Genomic DNA, 27,500 nt, shown 5'->3' with positions numbered 1-27,500 from the left:
TTCACTAGTCCGAGGGTTTACTATAGACGCTTGGTTTTCCAGTTCGTCCCACTAGTCCGAGGGTTCACTAGTCCGAGGGTTCACTAGTCCGAGGGTTCACTAGTCCGATGATTTACTATAGACGCTTGATTTTCCAGTTATTATACCGCCCCTTAAAAGGCAGTATATAGGTTTCACTGTGTTTGTGTTTGTGTGTGTGTGTGTGTGTGTGTGTGTGTGTGTGTGTGTGTGTGTGTGTGTGTATGTGTGTGTGTGTGTGTCCGCAAATAGATATCCGATGTTTGAGAACCGATTTCAATGAAATTATGTGTGAGGCTGTACAACCCAGGCTCGATCCTCTCCATAATTCAGGTCGGTGGGATAACTAATTGACCCTCACGGGCAAAAGGAAACCCGAGGTGCAATATAATACGACTAAAAACTGTAGGCAGTTCGATCACGTAATTGTCCAGTCGGGGCGGTATCCTGATAAATTTAATATCCTTTCTTCAGTCAAAATATAAATAACTAAGTTTCTTGGGGGAAATAGTCTGAGATTTCTTCAGTCAAAATATAAAACACCACATTATTTTTTGAATGAAAACAACTCAGTGTTTTTATGAGAATATTCTTCGATTTGGTTCCCACAGCAGTGAAAACGCACGCACGCACACGCACATCCACGGACACATACACACAAAATAAAAACAAATCAAATTGAATATCCTTTGTTCAAGCGTCTCTAGTGAACCCTCGGACTAGTGAACCCTCGGACTAGTGGACCCTCGGACTAGTGAACCCTCGGACTAGTGAACCCTCGGACTAGTGGACCCTCGGACTAGTGAACCCTCGGACTAGTGAACCCTCGGACTAGTGAACCCTCGGACTAGTGAACCCCTCTCGTGACGGACAGGACGGCAGTTGTAACCTAAACTCACAGCGCGAGGACATGAAGTGTCGGTCTCAGGTGGTTCTCGATTGAACTCCTGACAGGACGGACAGTGTGAAGGCTTGTTTGAATTCCGTTTCCCTAGAACAGTGTGGTGTGGTATCTTCAAGGAAGAAAGCCCATGTTCAAATGGCTTCTGTCAAGATGTGTTGCTGAAAGATTCATTCTATCACGGGATATTATGGTGAGCGAAAATGTTGAGTCTACAGTGTGAGCGTGTTATGCTGAATATTCTGTAACTAGCAAGACCCTTGGTATGCTGGAAAGAATGTGTGAATATGTGCTCTATTTTCTGAGTTTCAGTTTGGTTTATGTTCGATTGTAGTAGGTATTATTTGGGATAGGAGGTTGGTAACATTTTCAAATTGCCTATGCGCTTGTAGATAGTTTGGCCATGCATTTTTCGTTTTTCAAAATGGCGGACCTCATGGTCCCACATGGTAAATAACTTTGAAGCTACCTGATGTAAAAATGATTTAGGAGATTCCTAAAATGTAAATGGATACATGTTGTTATAATGTGAAGCAGGAGGGCTTCGATTTTGAATGAGAGTGTGAAGATGAATTTGCGGACAATGAGTAACTACAGTATTTCTGGGGAAAGTGGGTTATGTCCACTGAAGGAAGAGCGGAGAGTTGTGTCCCTTGAATTCAAAATGGCGGAAGCATGTTGTTTTAATTTTCATAACCTGTTGTGAAAATTCTTTGGAAGTGCGAAAGGCTGTCATTTGAGATCATTTTGTTGTGAATTTGTAGAACATGTTTGACCTTGACCTTGTGTGTCTATAATTGGACAGGAAGTTAGAGAGGTCATAAGTTGTTATGTTTTAAAAGCAATTTTGACTTTGTGAATACTTTTGCAAAAGGAAAATAACAACTTTGAAGAAAGTTAACTTGTAAATATTTTCGAAGAAGAATCTTCATGTTCTGATTGTGAATCGGAACTTAGATTATTTTTGAAGGAAGATTTTTCATGTGGACATTGGAAGTTCATATTTGTGAAATTTTAGGTTCAAGTTTAGCAGCAAAATTGAATTGTTGTTTGAACTTGGAGATAAACACACAAGGTTTGGTGACTATGGTTTAGGTCTTATGATCAGATTACTTAGACCAAATTTTGTTTAACAGATCCTGCTGTGAATCCAGCCTGGATGTCAAGCCTGGTGATGCTGTTCCGGAGATGGAACCGGTCATTGAGCGCGGCGCTCAGCTTTGTTTGCGTTGTTGTCTGGTTCTGATCTAACTCCGATCAGGCACTTAACTTCATCTACGAACAATCTTGTGTATGAACTGGCGCTGATCACGCTCTCGACACATTGTTTTGTCGTCGAATGACATACTGTGGTTCTGGAACTGACATTAATCCTGGCATGCTTGCCCGGTAAATGGACTTTGTGAATCTGGATTCTTACTCTAGACGGTGTTTTCTTAGTGTTTGTTAGTGTTGATTTATTCCGGCAATTTTGTGTTTGTTGTATCATTGTATTATGTTGTAGTCGTTATTTCTCTGAGTTAATTCTCTTTTAGTTTGAGTATGTGAAAGTGAGATTGTTGTTGTTGTGATTTTGCAGACTTTATTAGTTGACTAAATTGATTTTTTCTGCAAATTGTTTTCCTGGTTCAGTATAGGGCATGAAAGCGAGTGATTGAGTGTGAGTATCTGATTTTGATTCTGTGTATTCATCTAATCTTCCACGCATCAGTGCGTGACAGGAGTATATATGTCAAACTCAAGTGAGCTTTTCTTGAAGCTGATGATGATTGAAGTTTGATACAATAACTCATTAACTGTAAGGTGGATTGATGAATAGTGTATCCTTTTCATGAATTTGTCTTTATTTCCAGGCTATGGAAGTTTCATGTTCAAAACAACAACAGAGCTGCCCCTGCAAGAGAAAAGGTGCGGAGGCAGGATAGGGAGAGGAATTAGCAGTCTCTATGTGTGGGCAGATGAAGAGGAAAGGACTGGTCTAAGTCCTCTCAAACTGAAATTGGTTTGCTGGGGAAGAAGGCTGATCCAAAAAACAACACCGCCCTCCAAGTCCAACCCTTCTCTAAACTCAATAATTCCAGTAAGTACCTTTTTATTCTGCAAGATTTGTTAGGTGGATGACTTTGTTGCAGGGTATACTAAATAATGACAAAAAGTGAGGTTTGCAGGTCTCAGTCGCAAATTATATTACTGGTGCCTATTGTTTTTTGCTATTCTAGTGAATGTGTATACATATATTTATTTCCTATTTTCAGAAGATAATGACAAATAATTAAAATTCAGCTTCAGCATTCAGATTGTGTCGAGATATTTTGTGCAGTTAAATGTCACTACACACAACCTTTTAGTGTCTCATAAAGGGAAATACAAATGAACAGTCCACACAGTTGGGGTGCTGTACCATGAAAACCCTCTTTTAAAAACCTTTACACTTCAAGATCTCCCCTATTTTAAGACCTTGCGTTTCAGATGTTTAGGTCATAACCTCTGCAAATGTACCTTCATTGTAAGACTTCTTGCTTTTTGAGACCTTATTTTCTTAGATTTTGGGGGGTCGTAAAAGGGGGTTCCACTGTATTCTAAAATATGAATTCTTGTTTACTGTTTAAGCTACACCCATTTGCTCTTTGTATATGAAGGATATTTTTCAGATTGATTATTTCTGCCTCCATACTGATCTTTATAATATATATGACACATTGGCGAGCAGATTCCATGATCATGCTAAAAATGTAGGAAGTCATAATTATGATGTTTAGGTTTTAGAATTGTGTATGCCTTGCAGTTCAAATTCATGTCTGCCTTCCTGTTCAATTGTTTAAAAATCAAGACAATCCCTGAGACACATTTTCCAACCACATGTCACACAGCAGTTCTGCTTGAAACATCAGAATCGAATAGTATACCAAACAGGCCTTTATGCGGTTTAGCACTTGACTACTGCTGCTTCAATACCACTTGTGCAGAAAAAAATAGCGATACAGTGGAGCCCTTCTTTTAAGATATTACAAACTCAATTAAAGATCAAAACTTGACTAAATGTAAAAAGCAATAATGTGTTAGAATGGAGGTTATAAACAGAAATCTGAGAAAGTAATGTCTTAAAAGACAAATGTTTAGAAAAAAAAGGCGGGGGGGGGGGGGGGTGGCGGCAAACTTAGGTTTTACTGTTCAATGCATGGGTAAACTGGGCATTCATTCCAAGTACCTAAAGATGTGTAACTGGCACTTTTGCTCATGGTAGTACTGGAACACTTGTTCACACAGTGCCACTGGTCAGTGTGTCAGAATGCCAACAATCTGGAAAGCCAATGCCTACAAGTAAATCCCCCCCACCACCACACACCCCCACACACACACCTTTTACTCACACCTGCACCCCATTACATAGATGAATAGATTACAAATACAATTCTTTTACTTTTTATTTTCACACTGTTTCTTGCATTTGGTTCATGTTTATTATTTGAAGTTTGATTCTGAATCAAGCGTCTTTAGTGATGGGTGGTTTTCTGTTTATGCTCCAGGACTTCAAGGCACTGGTGCTTGATGGCAGCAGGCTCCCACTGGCCCACACACAGAGAAGAGATTGGAGGTGCCCTCGCCCTGGAAGAAGAAGAGGATGGGAATATCAATAAAACAAAACGATACGCAACATTCACACAGCTTACATTGTGGACATACATATTTGGTTATTTGGGTGAAGGTGTAAGAGTCGCCATGTGCAGTTGCTGTGTATGGGTCATAGGCATGACAATTTAGATCCAACTGGCCAGTACACTGACTTTCGTCCTAGTCGCCTGTATTGAAGTACATTGTGGTGTTATATGAAGTACATTTCGTTGGGGGTTGGTGTGACCATACTCTGTATTTAGCACCGTTCTGAATTTGTGTATGTTTTATCTCTCAAAGCACATTGTTTTTTGCTTTTTATATGTACCATAAACTACCTTTTCAGCGCCCGCAGAACCTAGTTAACGCCCATCCTCCAACATTTGGATCAGTGTCGTCAACATATGTTGTGTGTTTTCTGTGTTTGTTTGTTTGTTTGTTTGTTTGTTTGTTTATTTGTTGCTTAACGTCCAGCCGACTACGCAGAGCCATATCAGGACGAGGAAGGGGGGGATGAAGGGGGCCACTTGTCAAGCGATTCCTGTTTACAAATGCACTAACCCATTACTTGTGTCCCAGCAGGCTTTAGTAAAACTAAATTAATACCTACTGGAAGATTACCAGTTTCCAGTATGTTAAAATAGGCTTAACCTATCTACTGCTGGACTTACATCAGAACACTAACAGATTAAACTATACATGAATCGCGAGACAAGCGGCAAGAGAAGAGATTTTTGGAAAAAATACAGGTGAATGAGCAAGAAGGCAGAAAAAAGAAAAGAATTCATGAAGAAAAAGAGAGCATGACAGGAAAGAGGAACCAAAAATCTACCTAACAGCAAACTAGAAAGCTCCTGCGGTTCCAAAAACAGGAGGGGCCTTTAATTTCATAACCGCAGTGCCCCACTGCGGGAGTGTTTTCTGTGTGTGTGTGGTTTTTTTTTAAATGATGTGCACAGTTGGTTTAAACTGTTTTATTCAACGTTTGTGCATTATTTACACAAAAACACGCCATATTGAGTAAACAACAACAAGCATAATGCTTATAGTGGTGTTTACACAGTTCTGCACCCTGCAGTGACATTGTCATTCTAGGGAATGCTGAAAGACAACTATAATGTTTATTTGATACTCTGGTCACTGGAGTATCTGGATAGCCCTGTGAAAAGAAGATGGAGATGAGAGAGCGTCTTCGGAAGTTGAAGAGGTCTGATTTTAGTGATTTAAGGGAGCATGTGAAACGACCAGTGTTTGGTTACGCCATTTCCCCCTGAAACATTTTAGCTCTCTAAAAAAAAAACTAAACCCCTTTCTTCGACAAATCGATGGATTGGATCAGTATCAATGACTGACTGACTGACTATTCACTTTGTGGTTTTTAGGATGTGTGTTCATTCACTCTCAGTGAATTTTTTGTTGGGTTTTTAGTCTTTTTTTCTTCTGTTTAGACACTTGCATATCAGGCGAAAGATACTTACATGGTGACTAATTGTGCACAGATACATCTCCTATTAAAATGTTCACACCAAGATACCAAATATCACCATTTCTAACGAGGAACTGATCCTGCACAGGCACAGTACCTAGTAAACGCCCCACCCCCTACTTTGGGCAAAATCTGTGCATAAAGCGGATGGACACTTAAAAGGCAGCCGCAGTTTACAGTACTAATATTTGTCCTCATTTTAATTTCTAATCTCAGTGTAGTTACGTGTAGGTATTGGGATAATTGGAGTTACAGGTATATATACATGTGATTTCACTTGCATATCTTTGCATAAAATAAACTCAAATGAGCAGACATAAAGATGCACCTACAATTATTGTGACTGTTGCTGTAAAACAATTTCCTTGGTAGATGGAGGGCATTGTGGGGACCAGATGTGTAGACCGTGGGATTAGATAGACTTGGGGGTTCTGGCTTGTAGAAAACTTCCCTGCTGCTCCGCCTTTTGGGGACGAACTTTGTGTTCAGTGATGTGTGCATAGGACTTTGCAACGTCAACCTCCACTGCAAACCATCTTTGTATTGTAGACACTATATGGTACCTGCAGAGAAAGATCACTTTTAGCTGTGCAGTGGAACCTTCATGTACAGCCCCCCCCCCCCTTCTTTAAGATCCTGTTTTTTTATTTTCTGTTTATAATCTCTGTAAATTTACTCCCTCTGTTTAAGACGTAGCTGATTTTCTCAGAATTTTACAAGTTCCACTGTAGTATTTCCCTCTGCAGCATTATTGTCAGTCAAAAGGGATACACAATCTGGCACAAAGAACAGCTGACATGAACAACAATGTCTGGGGAAGGGTCCTGAAAGTATCTTGATTAATGCGTTGAATTGACAGGTCTAGTAAACCTTGTGCAGAACAAATATGTGTTGAAGAGTGCTCGTTGACATGTTGCAGCAAGCCAAGCCATAAGTATACCCTGTTGAAGTAATACAAATCATGGGTCTGGGATATATTAATTTACATCTTTTATATGATTGAAATGCAGAATTCTAAGACTTGTTTCTGAAAATGTGTACATTTGCATTTAAGATCTACATGGAATAAAACTGACACTGTTCTCGACAATTGAGTATGTTTTTGTGTGCGCATGTTGCTTAGTTTATTGATAATAATTGACTTTTGGTCAAGTTGTAACCACGAGTTTTGTAGCAAAGGTGCAATGATAAAAATAGACAGAAGATAATCAGATAATAAGACACTGGGCTGCAAATTGCTTTCAATTGTCATTGTATTTATCTGTAAAATCATCATGATTTCCATGGCATGTATAATGCAGTGGGACACCCCTTTTAAGACCCCAAATTTAAAACTCCCTCCTTTTTAAAACCTTGTTTTCTCACATTTTCTGTTCATAACGTCTGTAAAATTACCCCCATTTTAAGACTCATTCCTTTTTAAGACTTGATTTTCTCAGATTGTTTGATGTCTTAAAAGGGGGGGTGCCACTGTCGTTATAATGCATCTTCAGAAATTGAAGACACATGCTGCAGTTGTGTTATAACCATGAAGAAGAAAAATACTGTTTCCAAACTTTTACAGTGTCTTATCCTCTAACTACATCTTTTTAAAGACTCCATAACTTTTAATCACTCAACAATTCCTTTCTGTATGGCTGCAGTTCAAGTAAACCAGAAATGGTAAACCATTGCCACACTCAAGGAATTGGTTCCTGGCAACTTATGTCAGGTGCGCAGCCTGAGAGAGACACGACAGAGATAGTTGCTCAAGATAAAAGATAAAAAAAAACGCTGGCGCAGGACCCGAGTACTCTTCAGACTGGCTCGCTCCCCCAGTATGAAAGTTTGTGTCTTGTGCACGTGGATTAAAAAAAAAATATATATATATATTTATTTTACACAAAAAATTATTAGAGTAAAATAAAACATTAAAACGTTCATAATAAACAATAGTAAACAAGAATTTAAAAAAGATTAGAATAAAAAAAAATAGACCGCCCATGCCGGGAATCGAACCCGGATCACTTGGATTAAAAAAAAAAAAATCTTTTTTTATTTATTTTACACAATTAAAAAAATTATTAGAGTAAAATAAAACATTAAAACGTTCAAAATAAACAATATTAAACAAGAATTTTAAAAAAAAATAGACCGCCCATGCCGGGAATCGAACCCGAGTCACTTGGATTTATAAAAAAAAAAAATAAAAAAAAAATTGTATTTATTTTACACAATTAAAAAAATTATTAGAGTGAAATAAAACATTAAAACGTTCATAATAAACAATAGTAAACAAGAATTAAAAAAAAAAAATAGACCGCCCATGCCGGGAATCGATCCCAGATCACTTTGGCCATATAGGCGGACGTGATTTGCACCAGCTGGCTGTTCCATTAGCTGCACGGCAGTTGTACTCCCACCGCGAATTGCGCCCGCCGTTAAGCGTCGTTTTTGTGGATTATTTGGCATTTAGGTCCCAGGTAACATTATGAAGTTTTAATACGATCAATCGGACCTATTATCAAGTTAGTGTATCAACTTTTGAACGAACTGCGCCCAGTAGTTTCCCAGCAATAAGCTGTTAAGTCGAGACAGACAGACAGACAGACACACAATTAAAGTCTGCTGGACCCTCCTACTGCGTACTCGGGGATAAGCTTGACTTACACCAAAATTATGAACATTTAAACTCACCTTACTGATCTTTTTGTCTGAAATATGTTATGCCATTATTGCCACACATTGCAAGAATGTTTGATGTCCGGGTGCTTGTTCCCTGAAAATGTCAGAAAATTGTTATAGTAATTATAGCAACATCTAAAATCACTAAGTGTAAACCAAAGGCTGGCCAATTACATATAGTTCTACAGCAACATCAGTTCTGAACATGAAGCTTTGAACATGCCGCAGCGACACTTAAAATGGCAGTCAAAAAAGAAAGGATGAATGAAGTTCTGCCACATTTAGTGTTTGCTTCAATTAACACTGAGGAAGAATGTGTTCTTCATTAAAAGTAACCCTTTCACAAAGCTTTACCAATAAACTTCAATCATAGTTCTTACTGCACAGAAAAACTCATACCACTGACAATATAAAATGTCAGTTATAAATAACATGTTCTGTTGCACAACCTCCAAAGACTGCAAAGAAACAACTGCCCATAAAGCGTTAAAATATCAGTATCACGTGTGCTGACTAACCCTACTTTTTCCCATCTCAAAAAATGTTTTAGGGGGATTACTCACAGACTGGCTACTCTGTGAGTCTCTGTCTCATATACAGTGCACCACAGGAGCTTGTATTCAACCGCCGGTCGATCATTATTTACTTCTGCATGCTTACCCTTACTACGATGATCGACCGGCGTTTTGATACAAGCTCCTGTGCAGTGCACAGACACACACGCACCGTAGTTGCAAACACACACACTGACACTGTGTCCGTGTTCAAACAAAAACAGGAAAACTGGACACATTCGGCCGCTTGATTGATCCTTCATTCGCACTACACACCAGCAGACACACATACAACACGGCAGCAAAATGTGTCCAGGTCTTTCCAAAGTATACACGACAACACTCGCTTTATTTAATACTTACAACTCCAGTAGCAGGATAGAGCTACGTCGCGGCACACACTGAACGGTAAAACACTCAGTTGAATCCAGCTTTCCATCTGCTTGCTGATGATAACGTTGCATTTCGTGCGCCGAGCGTGTCTTTCTCGTGATTATGTGTTGTTCGGAGTCAGTCAGCTGCTTTCTGAACCACATGGAGTCGATTTCTTACTGAAACTTGCGGGCCTGTCCCACTGAGCGGCTATCCCATTCGCCATTGTTTTGAGTCGTCATGCTAACGGCACGCGCTCGCGACAAAAACCAGTCTATGACGGCCAATTTTAATCTTCAAATGGTGGAGAGCAGACGCCAAATTACTCATTTTGATTTAATTATTTAGCATACTTGTGGTGCTTTATTGAGCAAACCGGGCCAGGTGCGTCTTAATTAAGGTACACTAGATTCCCAAAAATCTTCAAATCGGCCGAATTCGACAGAAAACTATCCAAAATGGCGGCGTGGACACTATATCTTTAATATAAGTCCAGGGAATGTCTGGCAACAGTGTGAGGGTCACCTTAGTCACAGGCTTATAACTCAACGATTTTCACCACTGGATAGAGCATTAAAAACTCTTTAGGAAAATATACAAATATGAAAATCATGTAAAGGTGACATGCGACTCATTCCGTGGTGTAGGGTCACAAATGAGGGAGAGCGCTGTTTAGAGATCTGATAATGTACTTCCATTTGTTTATCAGTTCTGGATTTCACCATTGTTGCAGCAGATTGATTTCACCCATATTTGGACCCGTTTTTGATTCAGTATACTCTCGTTCACACGCGGCTATGTGTATACACACGACGCTTCACTGATTCACTCCGAACTGTTGTCCCTTTTCCCAAAAGTTAAATCTAGTCTTATTAGGCCAAAAAAAAAATTGTCTGTTTAGGGTAACCCGACCGACCCTATCGATTTGGCGCCGACCCAAAAACTTTTTTTTGATTTCAAAAAAAAGAAGAAAAAAAAGAGGTAAAAATGCTAAAAAAAGACATTTGGCGTTTCTTTCTCTCCCTTTCTCTCTGTTTTATTTATACGTTAGTTTTAAAACATGTATTCATCAAATATAAGAAGTGAATGTTCAGCCAACATAGCATTTACACAAAAAAAAAAAATTAAAAAAAAATACCTACCTACCGACCCTACTTTTTTTTGTCATGTTACCCTCAACAGACAATTTTTTTTTTGGCCTTAGCATGCGCTAGCATCTATCCCCGATTAGTGCGTTGGTTGAAACGGAACACACACTGTGGAGAAAAGCCTGTTCTCTGTCTCCTCTTGTTTCAATAACAAGAAGGAACACTGCGACTGCGGGGCGTTGCAGGTACAGTGGACGCCGCTTAATAAAACCGCGGTTAATAGAGCCAGCCGCTTATAAAAGCCGATTTCAGACGGTCCGGATTTATCACTATATCTTATGTATTAGAAAAAGCCGGTTAATAAAACCAACCCGCCGCTTATTAAAGCCAGTTTTCTCAGAGAAATCACGTAGTTTGTGACTAAAACTCACATTATCTTGTTCTGATGTGGAAGACGACCAACAAACAAACACTCATAAAATCGTTCTTCTCTGACGAGTAATGATTCGTGACGGTGACAGTGAAATTATTGATGTACCGAAGTGATCAAAGTACACGTACATGTACATAATTAAAACAAAAGTTCAACATCCTTCGTGAAGTTTTGTTTAGATTCAAACAAGTGTAAATGACGAAAGAAAGTGACTGAGTGACGTAAACAAAAGAGATTTTTTTTTCTTTCGAAAATGACGTATTCCTGGACCGCCGGTTAATAAATCCGCCGCTTATTAAAGCCATTTTTCGTCGGTCCAGAAGTGGTTTTATTAAGCGGCGACCACTGTAGCTCTGTTTCCTCCTTGGGGATGAAGCTACCAGGGGAAGGGATTGTGTTGGAGGTGCGGGTAGAGGGGTAGCCCTCCCGGTGCTCCCCCTAGGACCTCCCTAGTCTAGGACCCTGGGTCTTCGCGAGGTGGCCATTGTGGCGTAATTCCTCCGGACTAGCATAACGTTTCCCTATCCCAAGACCGACCGTGCGTGGTCTATGACCACATCCTCTACGAGGTGACCCTATCAACTAGGCAGCGCAAGCCCCTAGGCGAAACACGGCGGATCTAGAGGAGAGAACCTCGATAAAAAATTTGAGCTGCCATGAAGACGGAGCATGTTGGCTGAGGACAGCGGGCAGACCTTCTGTGCCGACACCCATCTACAGGAGAAAACCAGGCATGCACGCATCCAACCCAACCCAACATGGCCACTGCGACTGTCGCAAATCAATCATGTTCAATCCACCTAGCTTAACTTCGTTACATAAAACAGTTCTTTTCACTTTTTCAAAAGCCTTTCTATTGCAGGTGGGTTTTTTCCCGCCACGCGAAGCGAAACATTAACCTGTTAATGTCACGTTTAAAACGTCGTCTGGTACAATCACTCCCTGCATTATAAAGACAAAATGTGGCAAAATAAACGTTTTAAATACACAGAATGCAAGCTAATTAACAGACAGCCAAACAGACATATAAATCTCACCCACAAGAAAATTCACTCTTCTTTTCCCGAGAAGGTTCGAGCTGACCAGGGTTACTTAACTGTACTGAAGCAGTGAGTGTGTTGATTCCGTGTTATACCCTCAGCAAAAACAGGTGCAGGTCTGCAAGAGTAAACAATGACGATCCAACATAGAGGTAGTGGCTATTCACGTTATCGTGACTGGGGGGTGAGAAAGTGGACCTCTTTCCACGCCTGAATAAACAGCAAAGACGCACGTGTCCCTACTTTCTGTCAAGGTCAATGCGTGTCCCTAATTGCAAGAGCTCTCTCTCTCACTCTTTCTCTCTCTCTCTCACTCTTTCTCTCTCTCACTCTCTCTCTCTCTCCCCCTCTCTCTCTCTCTCTGTCTTTCTCTCTCGCTCTCTCTCTCTCTCTCTCTCGCTCTCTCTCTCTCTTTCACTCTCTCTCTCTCTCACTCTTTCTCTCTCTCTCACTCTTTCTCTCTCTCACTCTCTCTCTCTCTCTCTCTCTCTCTCCCTCTCTCTCTCTCTCTGTCTTTCTCTCTCGCTCTCTCTCTCTCGCTCTCGCTCTCTCTCTCTCTCTCTCTCTCTCTCTCTCCCTCTCTCTCTCTCTCTCTCTCCCTCTCTCTCTCTGTCTGTGTCTTTCTCTCTCGCTCTCTCTCTCTCTCTCTCTCTCTCTCTCTCACTCTCTCTCTCTCTCTCTCTCTCTTTCTTTCTTTCTCTCTCCCCCTCTCTCATACACACTCTCCTCCTATGTTTGTCATCTGTCAGTTTGTCTGTCTCTGTCTTTCTCCATGTGTGCGAATGTCTGTGTGTTAGTTTGCCTGTCTTGAATGTCTCCCCCCTCTTCTCTCGCTCTCTCTTTCTCTTCTTGTCTTTTTACATTTAATCAAGTTTACTAAATGTTTTAACATAGAGGGGGGAATCGAGACGAGGGTCGTGGTGTCTGTGTGTGCGTGTGTGTGTGTGTAGAGCGATTCAGAGTAAACTACTGGACCGATCTTTATGAAATTTGACATGAAAGTTCCTGGGTATGATATCCCCGGATGTGTTTTTCTTTTTTTCGATAAATGTCTTTGATGACGTCATATCCGGCTTTTTGTAAAAGTTGAGGCGACACTGTCACACCCTCATTTTTCAATCAAATTGATTGAAATTTTTGTAAAGCAATCTTCGACAAAGGCCGGACCTCGGTATTGCATTTCAGCTTGGTGGCTTAAAAATTACTGTATGACTATGGTGATTGAAAAACTGAAAATTGTAATATTTTTTTTTTAAATATAAAACGATCCAAAGTTACGTTCATCTTATTCTACATCAGTTCCTGATTCCAAATACATATAAATATGTTATATTCGGATTAAAAACAAGCTCTGAAAATTACAAATAAAAAAATTATGATCAAAATTAAATTTCCGAAATCGATTTAAAAACAATTTCATCTTATTTCGTGTCGGTTCCTGATTACAAAAAACATATAACTATGATATGTTTGGATTAAAAACACGCTCAGAGAGTTAAAACGAATAGAGGGACAGAAAAGCGTGCTATGCAGCACAGCGAAACCACTACCGCGCTAAACAGGCTCGTCAGTTTCACTCCGTTTTGCACAAGCGGCGGACTACAGTCATTGAGAAAAAATGCAGTGCGTTCAGTTTCATTCTGTGAGTTCCACAGCTTGACTAAATGTAGTAATTTCGCCTTACGCGACTTGTTACATTTAGTCAAGTTTTGACTAAATGTTTTAACATAGAGGGAGAATCGAACAGATGTTACTTACGTTCACATGCAGCTATCGAAGCACGTTCAGCAAACCAAATTATAAGACATACACGTAAGATATCAGGTGCTCTTCTGTCATCTGCTCTTCATACTTCATTATTTTGCACGTAAAGCAAATCCTAAATATGACATAAAAGAAAAGTAACAGCTGTTCCGAAGTTCGTCAGACATGAAACTAATGACAACAAAGAAGGGGAGTAAGCCTTGAAGGGTTTACGGGAGTTGTCTGCCCCATTATCGAAAGCTACTTCCGGTTATAACCATCAGAAAACAATAAATTGTGCGTTCTCACGATCATTAAGGTCTGCACTCTGTAAAAAAACTTTGTTATCATCATTCTCTTCAAGCCTCTCTGTCTAATAAGTCGAGCTAAAATGGGCTACGTTCAGCCTGTGTACATTTCCTTCTGTGATGTGACTATTGGATGACGTCATCGAACCATCGTTGCCTAAGTTAATTTGAATGGAAGCTCGCGTCATCATAATTAGCGTAGGTTCCTAAATGAAGTTGAGGCGGCAGTGTCACGCCTTCATTTTTCAATCAAACTGATTGAAATTTTGGCCAAACAATCTTTGACAAAGGCCGGACTTTGGTATTGCATTTCAGATTAAAGGCGTAAACATTAATTTATGACTTTGGTCATTAAAAATCTGAAAATTGTAATTAAAATTATATTTTTATAAATCGATATTACGTTCATCTTATTCTTCATCATGTTCTGATTTTAAAAACATATAAATATGTTATATTCGGATTAAAAACAAGCTCTGAGAATTAAAAATATAAACATTATGATTAAAATACAATTTCCGAAATCGATTTGAAAACAAGTTCATATTATTCCTTGTCGGTTCCTGACTCCATAAAACATATAGATATGTTATCTTTGGATTAAAAACAAGCTCAAAAAGTTAAAAAGAATAGAGATACAGAAAAGCGCGTTATCCTGCTAAACGAAACCGCTACCACGCTATACTGACTGGCTTGTCAGTGTCACTGCGTTTTACACGTGCGGGGGATTGACGAAGCTGTATTGTCTTGGTGAAAAAGTGCAGTGCGTTTTTCCGTGAGTTCGACAACTTGACTAAATGTAGTAATTTCGCATTACGCGACTGTTTGTCTCTATTGTTCTCTGTCTGTCTGTCTGTCTGTCTGTTGTCTGTTTGTCGCTCTTTCAGAAGTCATTGAACAATTCCCGAGACTTGTTTAATTATGTTGATGAGAAGTCTGCGGCGGGAATCCATAGTCGTTATCAACGGTTGTGTGTTAACAGTGCGTTTTTCTTTTTAAATCTTGTCCTTACAATCGCATTCACAAATACGGTACTAGATGTAACAGATAAAAGTATAGCTCCGTTTTACACCGCCGATTCCAATGCAACGTTTATGACACACCTTGTCAATATTTACTTCAAACGTAACAAAAAACAAGAAGGGTAATTTGTTGGAACGTTTGTTATTGACAAAAAAATACGTTACAATCACAAATATATCGACCCAACGATCTTTTAAGTGCATAGACAAACAACAAGTAACAAGAACTCAGCTTAGTTGAGTTTTCGGCCGCTTGCTGACGAAATGAATGACGTAACTCATAATGACATAACGCATACGTAACGTCATCATAATTAGCGCAGTCCTGATACATAAATAACATGATAAACATGAAATACACAAAAACAAAAACAAAACAGAAACATATCTACACATAATAAAAAACGCTGGCGCTGGACCCGAGTACTCTTCAGACTGGCTCGCTCCCCCAGTATGAAAGTTTGTGTCTTGTGCACGTGGATTTAAAAAAAAAATAAAAAAAAAAAATATTTATTTATTTTACACAATTAAAAAAATTATTAGAGTAAAATAAAACATTAAAACGTTCATAATAAACAATAGTAAACAAGAATTCAAAAAAAATAAATAAATAACAAAAAATAGACCGTCTGTTACGGCACATATTGTCGCCCCTGCACATATTGTCGCCGGCGACAATAAAAAAAAGCGACCTTGGCGGCTCATATTGTCGTCCCGGCACATGTTGTTGGCCGTTCGTGCGCTTATCTTCTATTCGAAAGTGTGTGTGTGTGTAGGTGTGTGTGTGTGTGTGTGTGTGTGTGTGTGTGTGTGTGTGTGTGTGTGTGTGTGTGTGTGTGCGTGCGTGCGTGCGTGCGTGTGTGTGTGTGTGTGTAAGTGTTTGCAGCGACCCTCAGTGCATATCTGTCGCCACTTCGTATATTGCCGTCAGTTGTCTTTTTATATTTAGTCAAGTTTTGACTAAATATTTTAACATCGAGGGGGAATCGAAACGAGGGTCGTGGTGTATGTGCGTGTGTGCGTGTGTGTGTGTGTCTGTGTGTCTGTGTGTGTGTGTGTGTGTGTAGAGCGATTCAGACTAAACTACTAAACCGATCTTTATGAAATTTGACATGAGAGTTCCTGGGTATGAAATCCCCGAACGTTTTTTTCATTTTTTTGATAAATGTCTTTGATGACGTCATATCCGGCTTTTCGTGAAAGTTGAGGCGGCACTGTCACGCCCTCATTTTTCAACCAAATTGGTTGAAATTTTGGTCAAGTACTCTTCGACGAAGCCCGGGGTTCGGTATTGCATTTCAGCTTGGTGGCTTAAAAATTAATTAATGACTTTGGTCATTAAAAATCTGAAAATTGTAAAAAAAAATAAAAATTTATAAAACGATCCAAATTTACGTTTATCTTATTCTCCATCATTTGCTGATTCCAAAAACATATCAATATGTTATATTTGGATTAAAAACAAGCTCTGAAAATTAAATATATAAAAATTATTATCAAATTTTTTTTTCGAAATCAATTTAAAAACACTTTCATCGTATTCCTTGTCGGTTCCTGATTCCAAAAATATATAGATATGATATGTTTGGATTAAAAACACGCTCAGAAAGTTAAAACGAAGAGAGGTACAGAAAAGCGTGCTATCCTTCTTAGCGCAACGAATACCCCGCTCTTCTTGTCAATTCCACGGGCACTGCCTTTGCCACGGGCGGTGGAGTGACGATGCTACGAGTATACGGTCTTGCTGCGTTCAGTTTCATTCTGTGAGTTCGACAGCTACTTGACTAAATATTGTATTTTCGCCTTACGCGACTTGTTATATTTAGTCAAGTTTTGACTAAATATTTTAACGTAGAGGGGGGAATCGAGACGAGGGTCGTGGTGTATGTGTGTGTGTGTGTGTGTGTGTGTGTGTGTGTGTGTGTGTGTGTGTGTGTGTGTGTCTGTCTGTGTGTGTGTGTAGAGCGATTCAGACTAAACTACTGGACCGATCTTTATGAAATTTGACATGAGAGTTCCTGGGTATGAAATCCCCGAACGTTTTTTTCATTTTTTGGATAAATGTCTTTGATGACGTCATATCCGGCTTTTCGTGAAAGTTGAGGCGGCACTGTCACGCCCTCATTTTTCAACCAAATTGGTTGAAATTTTGGTCAAGTAATCTTCGACGAAGCCCGGGGTTCGGTATTGTATTTCAGCGTGGTGGCTTAAAAAATAATTAATGACTTTGGTCATTAAAAATCGGAAAATTTAAAAAAAAAAATAAAAATTTATAAAACGATCTAAATTTACGTTTATTTTATTCTCCATCATTTGCTGATTCCAAAAACATATAAATATGTTATATTCGAATTAAAAACAAGCTCTGAAAATTAAATATATAAAAATTATTATCAAAATTAAATTGTCCAAATCAATTTAAAAACACTTTCATCTTATTCCTTGTCGGTTCCTGATTCCAAAAACATATAGATATGATATGTTTGGATTAAAAACACGCTCAGAAAGTTAAAACAAAGAGAGGTACAGAAAAGCGTGCTATCCTTCTTAGCGCAACTACTACCCCGCTCTTCTTGTCAATTTCACTGCCTTTGCCATGAGCGGTGGCCTGACGATGCTACGAGTAAAATGGCATTGCGTTCAGTTTCATTCTGTGAGTTCGACAGCTACTTGACTAAATATTGTATTTTCGCCTTACGCGACTTGTTCAGTTTCTGTTACTCTTTCGCTGAATTTAGGACGGGAAGGCTGTCACTTCGCCCTCCCTCGCCTTCCCTCGTTTTTCACGAAGTTGACTGTAAACTTCTCTTTCCGTACTCCCGCTGTCTGTGGCCACTCAGAACTCTGCTCTTTTGCTTTTTGTTATATTTAGTCAAGTTTTGACTAAATATTTTAACATCGAGGGGGAATCGAAACGAGGGTCGTGGTGTATGTGTGTGTGTATGTGTGTATGTGTGTGCGTGTGTGTGTGTGTGCGTGTAGAGCGATTCAGACCAAACTACTGGACCGATCTTTATGAAATTTGACATGAGAGTTCCTGGGATTGATATCCCCATACGTTTTTTTCATTTTTTTTTTATAAATGTCTTTGATGACGTCATATCCGGCTTTTCGTGAAAGTTGAGGCGGCACTGTCACGCCCTCATTTTTCAACCAAATTGGTTGAAATTTTGGTCAAGTAATCTTCGACGAAGCCCGGGGTTCGGTATTGCATTTCAGCTTGGTGGCTTAAAAATTAATTTATGACTTTGGTCATTAAAAATCTGAAAATTGTAAAAAAAAATAAAAATTTATAAAACGATCCAAATTTACGTTTATCTTATTCTCCATCATTTGCTGATTCCAAAAACATATAAATATGTTATATTCGGATTAAAAACAAGCTCTGAAAATTAAATATATAAAAATTATTATCAAAATTAAATTGTCCAAATCAATTTAAAAACACTTTCATCTTATTCCTTGTCGGTTCCTGATTCCAAAAACATATAGATATGATATGTTTGGATTAAAAACACGCTCAGAAAGTTAAAACAAAGAGAGGTACAGAAAAGCGTGCTATCCTTCTTAGCGCAACTACTACCCCGCTCTTCTTGTCAATTTCACTGCCTTTGCCGTGAGCGGTGGACTGACGATGCTACGAGTATACGGTCTTGCTGAAAAATGGCAGCTACTTGACTAAATATTGTATTTTCGCCTTACGCGACTTGTTTGTTTGTTTGTTTGCCTATGTGTCTGCTTATCTTGTTTTGTTTTGTTTTCTGGCTGGGCGATTGGTGTTTGTTGTTTGTTTTATGATTGTTTGGTTGTTTTGTTTTTGCAGCTCCTCTGGTTTTTTTCTTTTTGATTTACTGTGCGTGTGTGCGTGCTTGCGTCTGTACGTACGTGCGCGTTTGTGCGTATGCATGTGTCTAAGTGCGTGTGTTCAAGCATCTGTGCGCGTTCATTTATGGTTTGAATCGGTGACTGCTTCAGAGTTTCACATTTTTCTCAATTTTAGATTTTTAAAACAATGTTCTTTTTTATTTTCATACGAAACTCTGCTGCGCGCAGGACTTTTTTTTCCTTCAATAAATTGATAGTGCCGAAAATATGATACAGCTCATTTCATGGCAACTTATCTTTTTGTATGGTACTTGAGCTATGAAGTTACCAAGCGGCATGAATAGTAACACACACATACAGAGAGAGAGAGAGAGAGAGAGAGAGAGAGAGAGAGAGAGAGAGAGAGAGAGAGAGAGAGAGAGAGAGAGAGAGAGAGAGAGAGAGAGAGAGAGAGATAGAGAGAGAGGAGGGAGGGAGCACGCACGCACGCACGCACGCACGCACACACACACACACACACACACGCACACGCACAAAAAGGCACATACATACACTTATACACTTGTAACTCCCCTAAGATTTGGGAGAGGTATAGGAATACCTTTTATCGTACAAAAACACTCAGACACAATCAACCACTCTTACTCTAATCACTGACTCCACACCCAGGCAACATTCACACCCAAGTTTATTATTCACACACACGACAACACCGCATTCACATTCACAACCAATAACCCTCACTCAACTCCACACTAAATCAAACCATGACACTTCAAACACACCACACTCACCTGCACAACAAACACTCAAAATCAAAGATAGATGAAGTAGAAAGAATTAGCTTAAAGTTTTAACGAAACAAAATGGCTATGAGAGTTTATAACTTGATACTAAGAGAACCGTGGATACCCCTAAATATTAACGTTTACCACCTTAATTCCCTAATCCCAAAAAATCAAGATGTCTCTTTATAAATTTATCTCAACTCAATGTTGTTTATTTCACCCAAATCCGCTTATCTTCACTTACATTAAGCAATTAACCCCGTTATTTGTTAACTAACTTTTATTTCTAACTTATGTTTACACTAATAACTCGCGATAGGGACTACCGACGTTTACTGCTACACTGCCTTCAACCTTGATGCATAAGATCAACGCCAAACGCAGCTACACATGAAACCAGTAGGCCCAACCACCAGTAATACTAATTAACTTAACTTTAAATAACAAGACCCGTAATTCTCTTCCACTTATTTTAACACAATATGTATCTAATGGTACGAGCATTAATTCAGCAATAACAAACTCACATTAATCCACCACGTAATAACCTTGCTTCATCACAACAAATCACCATATCAATACATAAGTTTCTCTTCTTGCATTGTGATCATGAAGTTTCACATCAAAGTCCAGTTTCAAATCTCGCCGATCCACGAAGTCAAACGTCGCTCGCAAAGTTAAAGACACTCCAGATTAATCCCGTTGAAAATGTAACTAACCAGGCCTGGTACTAAATTACTAACCTAATATTCACTTAATAGTCAATTTCTACTTAGTTTCCTTTAATACTTGCAGAATCTCCACGTCTTTAATGTATTCAGACTAACTCATAGGTCACAGTGCTTACTGAAGCCACAGCTGCATACCCCAGGCACACAGATGCCAGAATATATTCTTATACACAGACTGCTCACGGCAATAGGATGCCCGCACCTTCAACACTTTACCCACTGAAGGTGGGCCACCTCACATCCACAGCTCACACTTTGCGACACACCGGTGGTCAAAACCCCACCAACTAGCACGCCTTCATCCCAGGTACAGAGCCGGAAGCATTCTGCACCCGGAAACTCATGCTGTCTCTCATGTCGCTCATCCCTCCTGGCTTGGACCCTTCCACAGCCCCGCTTCTGTGCTTGAACGCTGTCGTAGGAACAAAGCCAAGTATAACTAATTGTTCCCCCAACAATACTTCAATTATCTCCCCTTACCCACAAAGTTCCCCTAAGGAGAAAACATACTTAATAATACCCTAATATTTTAAAGTCCCTTTCACAAAAAAAACTCATCTTAATCCTTCCCCAAAGTATTTCGAAGTACTCGTTTTATAAAATCTCCCGACAATTTTTTCATAAACTTTCCAAAATAACAACACTGAGTTCGAACCATCATTATTCCCCATAACTCTAAGTCCATAAACTGTCTCTCCTAACAACAATATCTCCCTCATTAGGCTTCCCATAATTATCAATTCTAATCAACTTACTAAGTCCCCTCTTTACTTAATTACTCACTAATTACCATAACTAACTACTTAATTAACCACCCTGGCCATCTCATCAAAGTTACTATTTAGTTTTAACCACAACACCATTATCAAAATTCCAGAGTCCCAACATGGCCAATTGTGTAGTAGTTCTTACAATTATCACTCACTTGAATGCCTAATTATAATCTTCTTTACTTTTATGCGATTGTAAATACACCATCATCAATATAAATGTACAAAGTACAAAATGATATTTTTGGGTGTGAAGAGAAGCGAGATTGTGGTGTATAGACGGTGCCAGAGCACAGGTCATATGCATAACTAATGAGCGGAATGCCGTCTTCCCATTGGCCAGCCGGCCCAAGATCAGTCTCTCTGCCATTTCTGCATCTGCGGTAGCCAGTGCCAGACGTCCCAAACAACTGTGCGAAAATTTTCAACGTTTCAAGGATTTTGGAAAGAGAAGGTACACGTACTTTTACCTTTTTTTGTTTTGTTTTGTTGCTTGATTGTCGAGAGGGGCGATTGAGATCGAAACAGCGGTAATAGGCTCGAGTGGGGCCAATTAGTTGTCTGCAAGGAAAGTTTGGAGTTTGGGAAACTGGGAGACAGCGTGGCACCGTAGGCAGAAACATGTGGTTTCACGTGTGCCGGGAGTGACACTCGAAGGAACGAGGGTGATAGCTAGGTAGACGGTGATGGTACAATTAGCTGACAGCCGTCAGTAAAAGTGTTCAGGGAGAAAAGAAGACAGTATCATCTTCTCCTGGCATTAAAATTGGTCCGAGCAGTGGCAACGCGAATCGCTCGGTCACGTGACTAGTTTCTTTGTGAAGAAAGACGGCGGGAGCGAAAATGTTTACAAGTTGTGCGGTGGTCGGGCACTCTTTCACGTGGAGGTTTCAGCGATTTGTGAACACAGATGAGGGGGTGCGGCCAGATTTAGGTTTTGATGGTTTTGAGCAGATATTCGATGGGAGAGGGGGCCGAAAAATAAGCGACGTTGAATCAATGCTAGAACAGAACAGGGCCATTTTCACCCGGAAAAAATGGGGAGTGATAGTGCTAATGGTGGGGGACAATAATATTGTTCCCGGAACGACACCGAATAAAGTGTTTCGTGAGCTGTGGCATCTGTGTGTGAGGGTGCAAACATTGGCAAACTCAGTAGTGGTGGTGTCAGGGATGACACAGAGATACAGTGGCTGGGGGGGTTTCAATGACATAGCCAGGGAGGTGAATAGGCTTCTTCATCAACAGCTGAAAACGGCACACAGGATAGTGGGTTTGTTCCCCCACTACGTGGCTTTCCCTCCAGCAGAGAAGTTTGCTCAGTATCAGAAACATTTTTTAGCAGATGGGATTCATCTGTCAGGGTCGGGGCACATGCTACTGTACAGAGCACTGAGAAAAGTTCTGTTGGACAGTCGGCATATAGACCAATGAGGTAAGAAGGTGTTGTGGTTGTTCAGCGGGTGAGAGGGAAGTGGGGGCTAATAGTGATAGCCGGTATCCTCTCGTGCTGATGGCAGAACCACAATAGGGGTAGATGCAGCACGGACGGGGTACCAAGGTTTATTCCCAGACTGAAGTGGTTGGGTTCTACCGAAGACGCCAGACGCAGAGCTTTGATGCCGGGAGTGGAATAGGATGGGGTATCCTTTCCAGCTTTTGGAGTGACGTCATTGTTGGTTCTGGTTTGGTAGAACCGGTTGTGACTTCATGGGGAATGTGTATTGGTACAGCCCGTGCTGCATGATCAGATTGACAGTGTTTTCTTAGGTGTACTCTCGTGCTGAGGGCAGAACCACAATAGGAGTGTAGATGCAGCACGAACGGGGTACCAAGGTTTATTCCCAGACTGAAGTGGTTGGGTTCTACCGAAGACGCCAGACGCAGAGCTTTGATGCCGGGAGTGGAATAGGAGGGAATATCCTTTCCAGCTTCTGGAGTGACGTCATTGTTGGTTCTGGTTTGGTAGAACCGGTTGTGACTTCATGGGGAATGTTTTATTGGTACAGCCCGTGCTGCATATATAAAAAAAAAAAAAAAAAAAAAAAAAAAAAAAAAAAAAAAAAAAAAAAAAAAAAAAAAAAAAAAATAGGCCCCTGATGCTTAGTGGCCTTTGAAATGTTTCAGGATGTCGAAGCGTCCAACCAAGCGACCGGGGCGTCCCTCAAAGCAGCCCCCGAAGAGGTTTCGAGACGAGGAGGCTGAAGGAGAGGACGAAATGGGCGTGAAGGAGTCGCTAACCCAGCTCCTTGCTGAGCAGAAGGCCCTGAGGAAGGAGATTGCGGAGATTCGGGCCGCCAAGACGCCGGCGCCTGAGGCATCGCCCGCAGGATCGACCACCTCTACGGGTGGAAAATCCAACTCAGGCATGGCTGGGCACTCTGGACACTCCGGTGAGCAATCTAACACTAGCGGTACACAGGCGTGGGCAACCGGCAACCAGAAAATGTTGCCCATTGACCTACACGTGCCAAAGACAATAAAGGAAAAGATCTGGAGCGGTGTGGCGGTTAGGTTCGCAATACTCCTGCCCGCGGATCCGAAGGAAATGCTGGAGGAGGACTCGGATGAGGACGATGAAGACAAAAAGAAGAAGAAGAAGAAGAAAGAAAAGAAACTGTTAACCTTCACAGAGTGGGTGAAGGCCTGGAACATTTATATCACTATACTACAGGACAGAGCGAAAGAGGTACACAGGGGCCTGGGTGCCCACTTTGCTCGGGTGTGTACCCTGCATGAGCTGCAGGGCAATTGGCGGGACTATGACTACCGCTACCGGCTCGCAATTGCTGCAGGAGAAAGGGCATGGGGGGACAGCGACGCGGACCTGTTCGCCACCACCCGCTTAGAGCCTGCCACCCAGACCCATGACGGGGGAAAGAAGAAGCCGCAGGGTGGCGCAGGGGGGAAGACTGGAAGTGGAAACCCAGCCAAAGTGGGGGGCTTCTGCTTCCAGTTCAATGAACAGGGATCTTGCAGCCGCCCCAATTGTGGCTTCAAGCACTTTTGCTCGCAGTGTGGGGGGCAACACGCAATCCGAAAATGCAGCGCCAAAGGGCACCCCTTTCGAGCGGGACGGGGGGGAAAAGAAGCAGGAGAAGGAAAGAAATGAAGACTGGGGCACGGGGGCCACGCCAGTGAAGGCGGACAAGCTGGAAAAGTGGCTGGAAGGGTACGATCCACAGAAGAAGCGGGCTTTAATACAGGGATTCAGAGAGGGTTTCCGGGTAGGGTTCACAGGAGCCCCAAATAGTGTAGTTCAGAAGAACCTGAAGTCAGCAGAAGAAATGCCAGAAGTAGTAGAAGCGCACATAAAGAAGGAAATAGAAGAGGGGAGGTTAGTAGGTCCCTTTAGGCATATTCCTTTTACTCAGTTCCAATGTTCTCCAATCGGCTTGGTAGAGAAAAAGATGAAAGGAAAGTATAGGATGATACATCATCTATCTCACCCGAAGGGGGCATCCATAAATGATTTCATAGAGGAAGACATGGCCACAGTGTCATATGCCAATGTGCAAGATGCAGTACAGTTAGTGCAGACAGTAGGAAATACAGCATTTATGGCAAAAACTGATGTGGAGAAAGCTTTTAGGTTGTTGCCTATTCACCCTAGTGACCAAAACCTCTTCGTACTGAGCTGGCAAGGAAGTTTTTATGTTGATCTTTCGCTTCAGATGGGTTGTTCTTCGTCTTGTCACTTGTTCGAAGAACTAGGCACGGCTTGGGAGTGGATTGCTGTTCAGAAGTTAGGGATACCATTAGTGCACTACCTGGATGATTTTTTCCTTGCGGCAGTATCGAAGCAGCTAGGCAAAGAATACCTAGACAGATTTCTGGGTTTGTGTGAGGAAATAGGAGTTCCCATGGCACCTGATAAGACGGAGGGCCCAGAGACGAGGTTGACATTCCTGGGAATAGAGATAGACACAATCGAAAGAGAAATTCGGCTGCCGGTGGAAAAACTCACGAAGTGTGCCCAAGAAATACAGAACCTACTACAAAAGAAGAAAGCAACAGTGAAGGAAATTCAGTCGGTCATAGGGTTGCTGAACTTTGCTTGCCAGGCAGTGGTGCCAGGGAGGGCGTTCTTGAGGAGATTGATCGACTTGATTAGAGGCATACGCTCTCAGCTATTCTTCGTGAGGCTGAACCAAGGGGTGAAAGAGGATTTGAAGACTTGGCTAACTTTTCTGCAGTCATTTAACGGGAAGTGCTTTTTTCTCATGAACAAGGAAGTATCCTCAGAAGAGCTGGATTTAGTGACGGATGCATCCGGGGCAGTGGGATACGGGGCTTTGTTCGGTAGGCAGTGGTTTCAGGGTAGGTGGTCCGACTGGTGGAGACTCCAAAATATCACCCTACTGGAATTGTATCCTATCGTTTTGGCTCTGGAGACATGGGCGCTGGCCTTTCAGAACAAATACTTAGTCATTCATACAGATAATTTAGATTTAGTATCCGTAATTACTAAGCAGACATCAAAAGAACCCCTGGTGATGATTCTGGTGAGACAATTGGTCTTGTGCTGTTTACGGAACAATATTGTTGTCCGCAACGGGGCCGTTGTTCCGAGCTATGTCGGGGGCACCCATAACGGCCAGGGAATTCAACGAGCAACTACAGTTGGTTTTCCAATTTTGTGGCCTGCCCAAACAGAACTTCAAATCGCATAGCTTTAGGATTGGGGGTGCCTCCCACATGGCTCGGAACGGGGCATCGGACGCTCAAATCCGTCAGGCGGGCAGATGGTCTTCTAACGCTTTCTTGTCTTACATCAGGGTGCACAACTGGTAGATCAGGTAAAACGTAGGGCTTCTCTCTGTGTGCAGTGCAACAGAAAGGGGGAGGTCAGGCACATGTCTGCGTGCAGTGCAGCAGAACATTAACATGGGATCACAGGTGTGCAGTGCAGCCTGGGATTATAAGAAAGTGTGCAGTGCAACTTTCCGAGAAAGGTCGATTTTGCTTGGTGGCGGTACCTGATGTGAGTCATCAGGTGGTGGCGCGTACCGCCGGATTGGTGGTGAATGACAGACATTATGTATTTAATCGATGTGCTTTAATTGGGCTAAAACACAATGTTTATTGTTTTTTAGAGTTGCCAATATAAGTTTTTTGATGATGGTCTAATGAGCGGATGCAGAAAGCGGTAGATAAAGGGAAGTAACCCGGTGACCAGTCTAGTAAAATTTGACAGCTTGTTGGTGAAGCTGGAAACAAGAACAAAAAACAGTAAGCTAATACATAGTGGACAATGCCATCTATGATGTGTAAGACAATTTTTGTTCTTGGTGAATTTATGCAAATGTACAACCCAATGTATATGATTATGTCAATCATAGTTTTTGTGGAATTTATGAAAATATTCCACTGATTTTGTATGCATTATCTGCGCTGAAAATGAACGACCTGTGGTGTCGACCAATAAACATTTTCAGCGTAAACTGGCAATGAACGTTTCATGTGGTTGTGGTGGTGACTGTGGCGCTGGCTGGCGCTGGCTGATTGTCCGGTTTCGGAAAACTTTTTATCTTAAATTCTTGTCTATCCTCGCACATCTGAACATGCAAAAATGATTTTATGCACAGCATAAATGATATTTTTGGGTGTGAAGAGAAGCGAGATTGTGGTGTATAGACGGTGCCAGAGCACAGGTCATATGCATAACTAATGAGCGGAATGCCGTCTTCCCATTGGCCAGCCGGCCCAAGATCAGTCTCTCTGCCATTTCTGCATCTGCGGTAGCCAGTGCCAGACGTCCCAAACAACTGTGCGAAAATTTTCAACCCCACCGCCATCCCCTTACTCCACCATAACGTAGTTGTGTGGGCGCGTACCGCCGGATTGGTGGTGAATGACAGACATTATGTATTTAATCGATGTGCTTTAATTGGGCTAAAACACAATGTTTATTGTTTTTTAGAGTTGCCAATATAAGTTTTTTGATGATGGTCTAATGAGCGGATGCAGAAAGCGGTAGATAAAGGGAAGTAACCCGGTGACCAGTCTAGTAAAATTTGACAGCTTGTTGGTGAAGCTGGAAACAAGAACAAAAAACAGTAAGCTAATACATAGTGGACAATGCCATCTATGATGTGTAAGACAATTTTTGTTCTTGGTGAATTTATGCAAATGTACAACCCAA

At 41.1% G+C, this 27,500-nt stretch overlaps 1 protein-coding gene and 2 long non-coding RNA genes across 3 annotated transcripts in view; 2 read left to right on the top strand and 1 right to left on the bottom strand.

Annotated features, from left to right (window-relative positions):
- The window catches only part of LOC138976412 (uncharacterized), a 556,176-nt gene that overhangs the window by 10,034 nt on the left and 518,642 nt on the right, over positions 1-27,500 (top strand). The gene's annotated exons all lie outside the window — the stretch shown is intronic.
- On the bottom strand, positions 4,352-9,613 carry LOC138976388 (uncharacterized). The gene is made up of 4 exons (XR_011458975.1): positions 9,599-9,613; positions 8,694-8,775; positions 6,350-6,580; positions 4,352-4,525 (listed from the first exon to the last, which is right to left on the bottom strand). It is a non-coding gene; the product is annotated as an uncharacterized lncRNA (long non-coding RNA).
- Positions 21,579-27,500, top strand: part of LOC138976387 (uncharacterized) — a 6,204-nt gene continuing 282 nt past the window's right edge. The window contains exons 1-2 of the mRNA XM_070349240.1: positions 21,579-21,809; positions 23,483-27,500. The exon at positions 23,483-27,500 is cut by the window's right edge and continues 282 nt beyond it. Coding sequence (XP_070205341.1) covers positions 23,484-24,467 — 984 coding nt within the window. The 5' untranslated portion in view covers positions 21,579-21,809; position 23,483 and the 3' untranslated portion in view covers positions 24,468-27,500. The remainder of the gene's footprint in view (positions 21,810-23,482) is intronic.

This window comes from Littorina saxatilis, linkage group LG9, assembly GCF_037325665.1.
Source record: "Littorina saxatilis isolate snail1 linkage group LG9, US_GU_Lsax_2.0, whole genome shotgun sequence".
Classification (NCBI taxonomy): domain Eukaryota; kingdom Metazoa; phylum Mollusca; class Gastropoda; order Littorinimorpha; family Littorinidae; genus Littorina; species Littorina saxatilis.
This window is presented reverse-complemented; position numbering and strand designations above follow the sequence as displayed.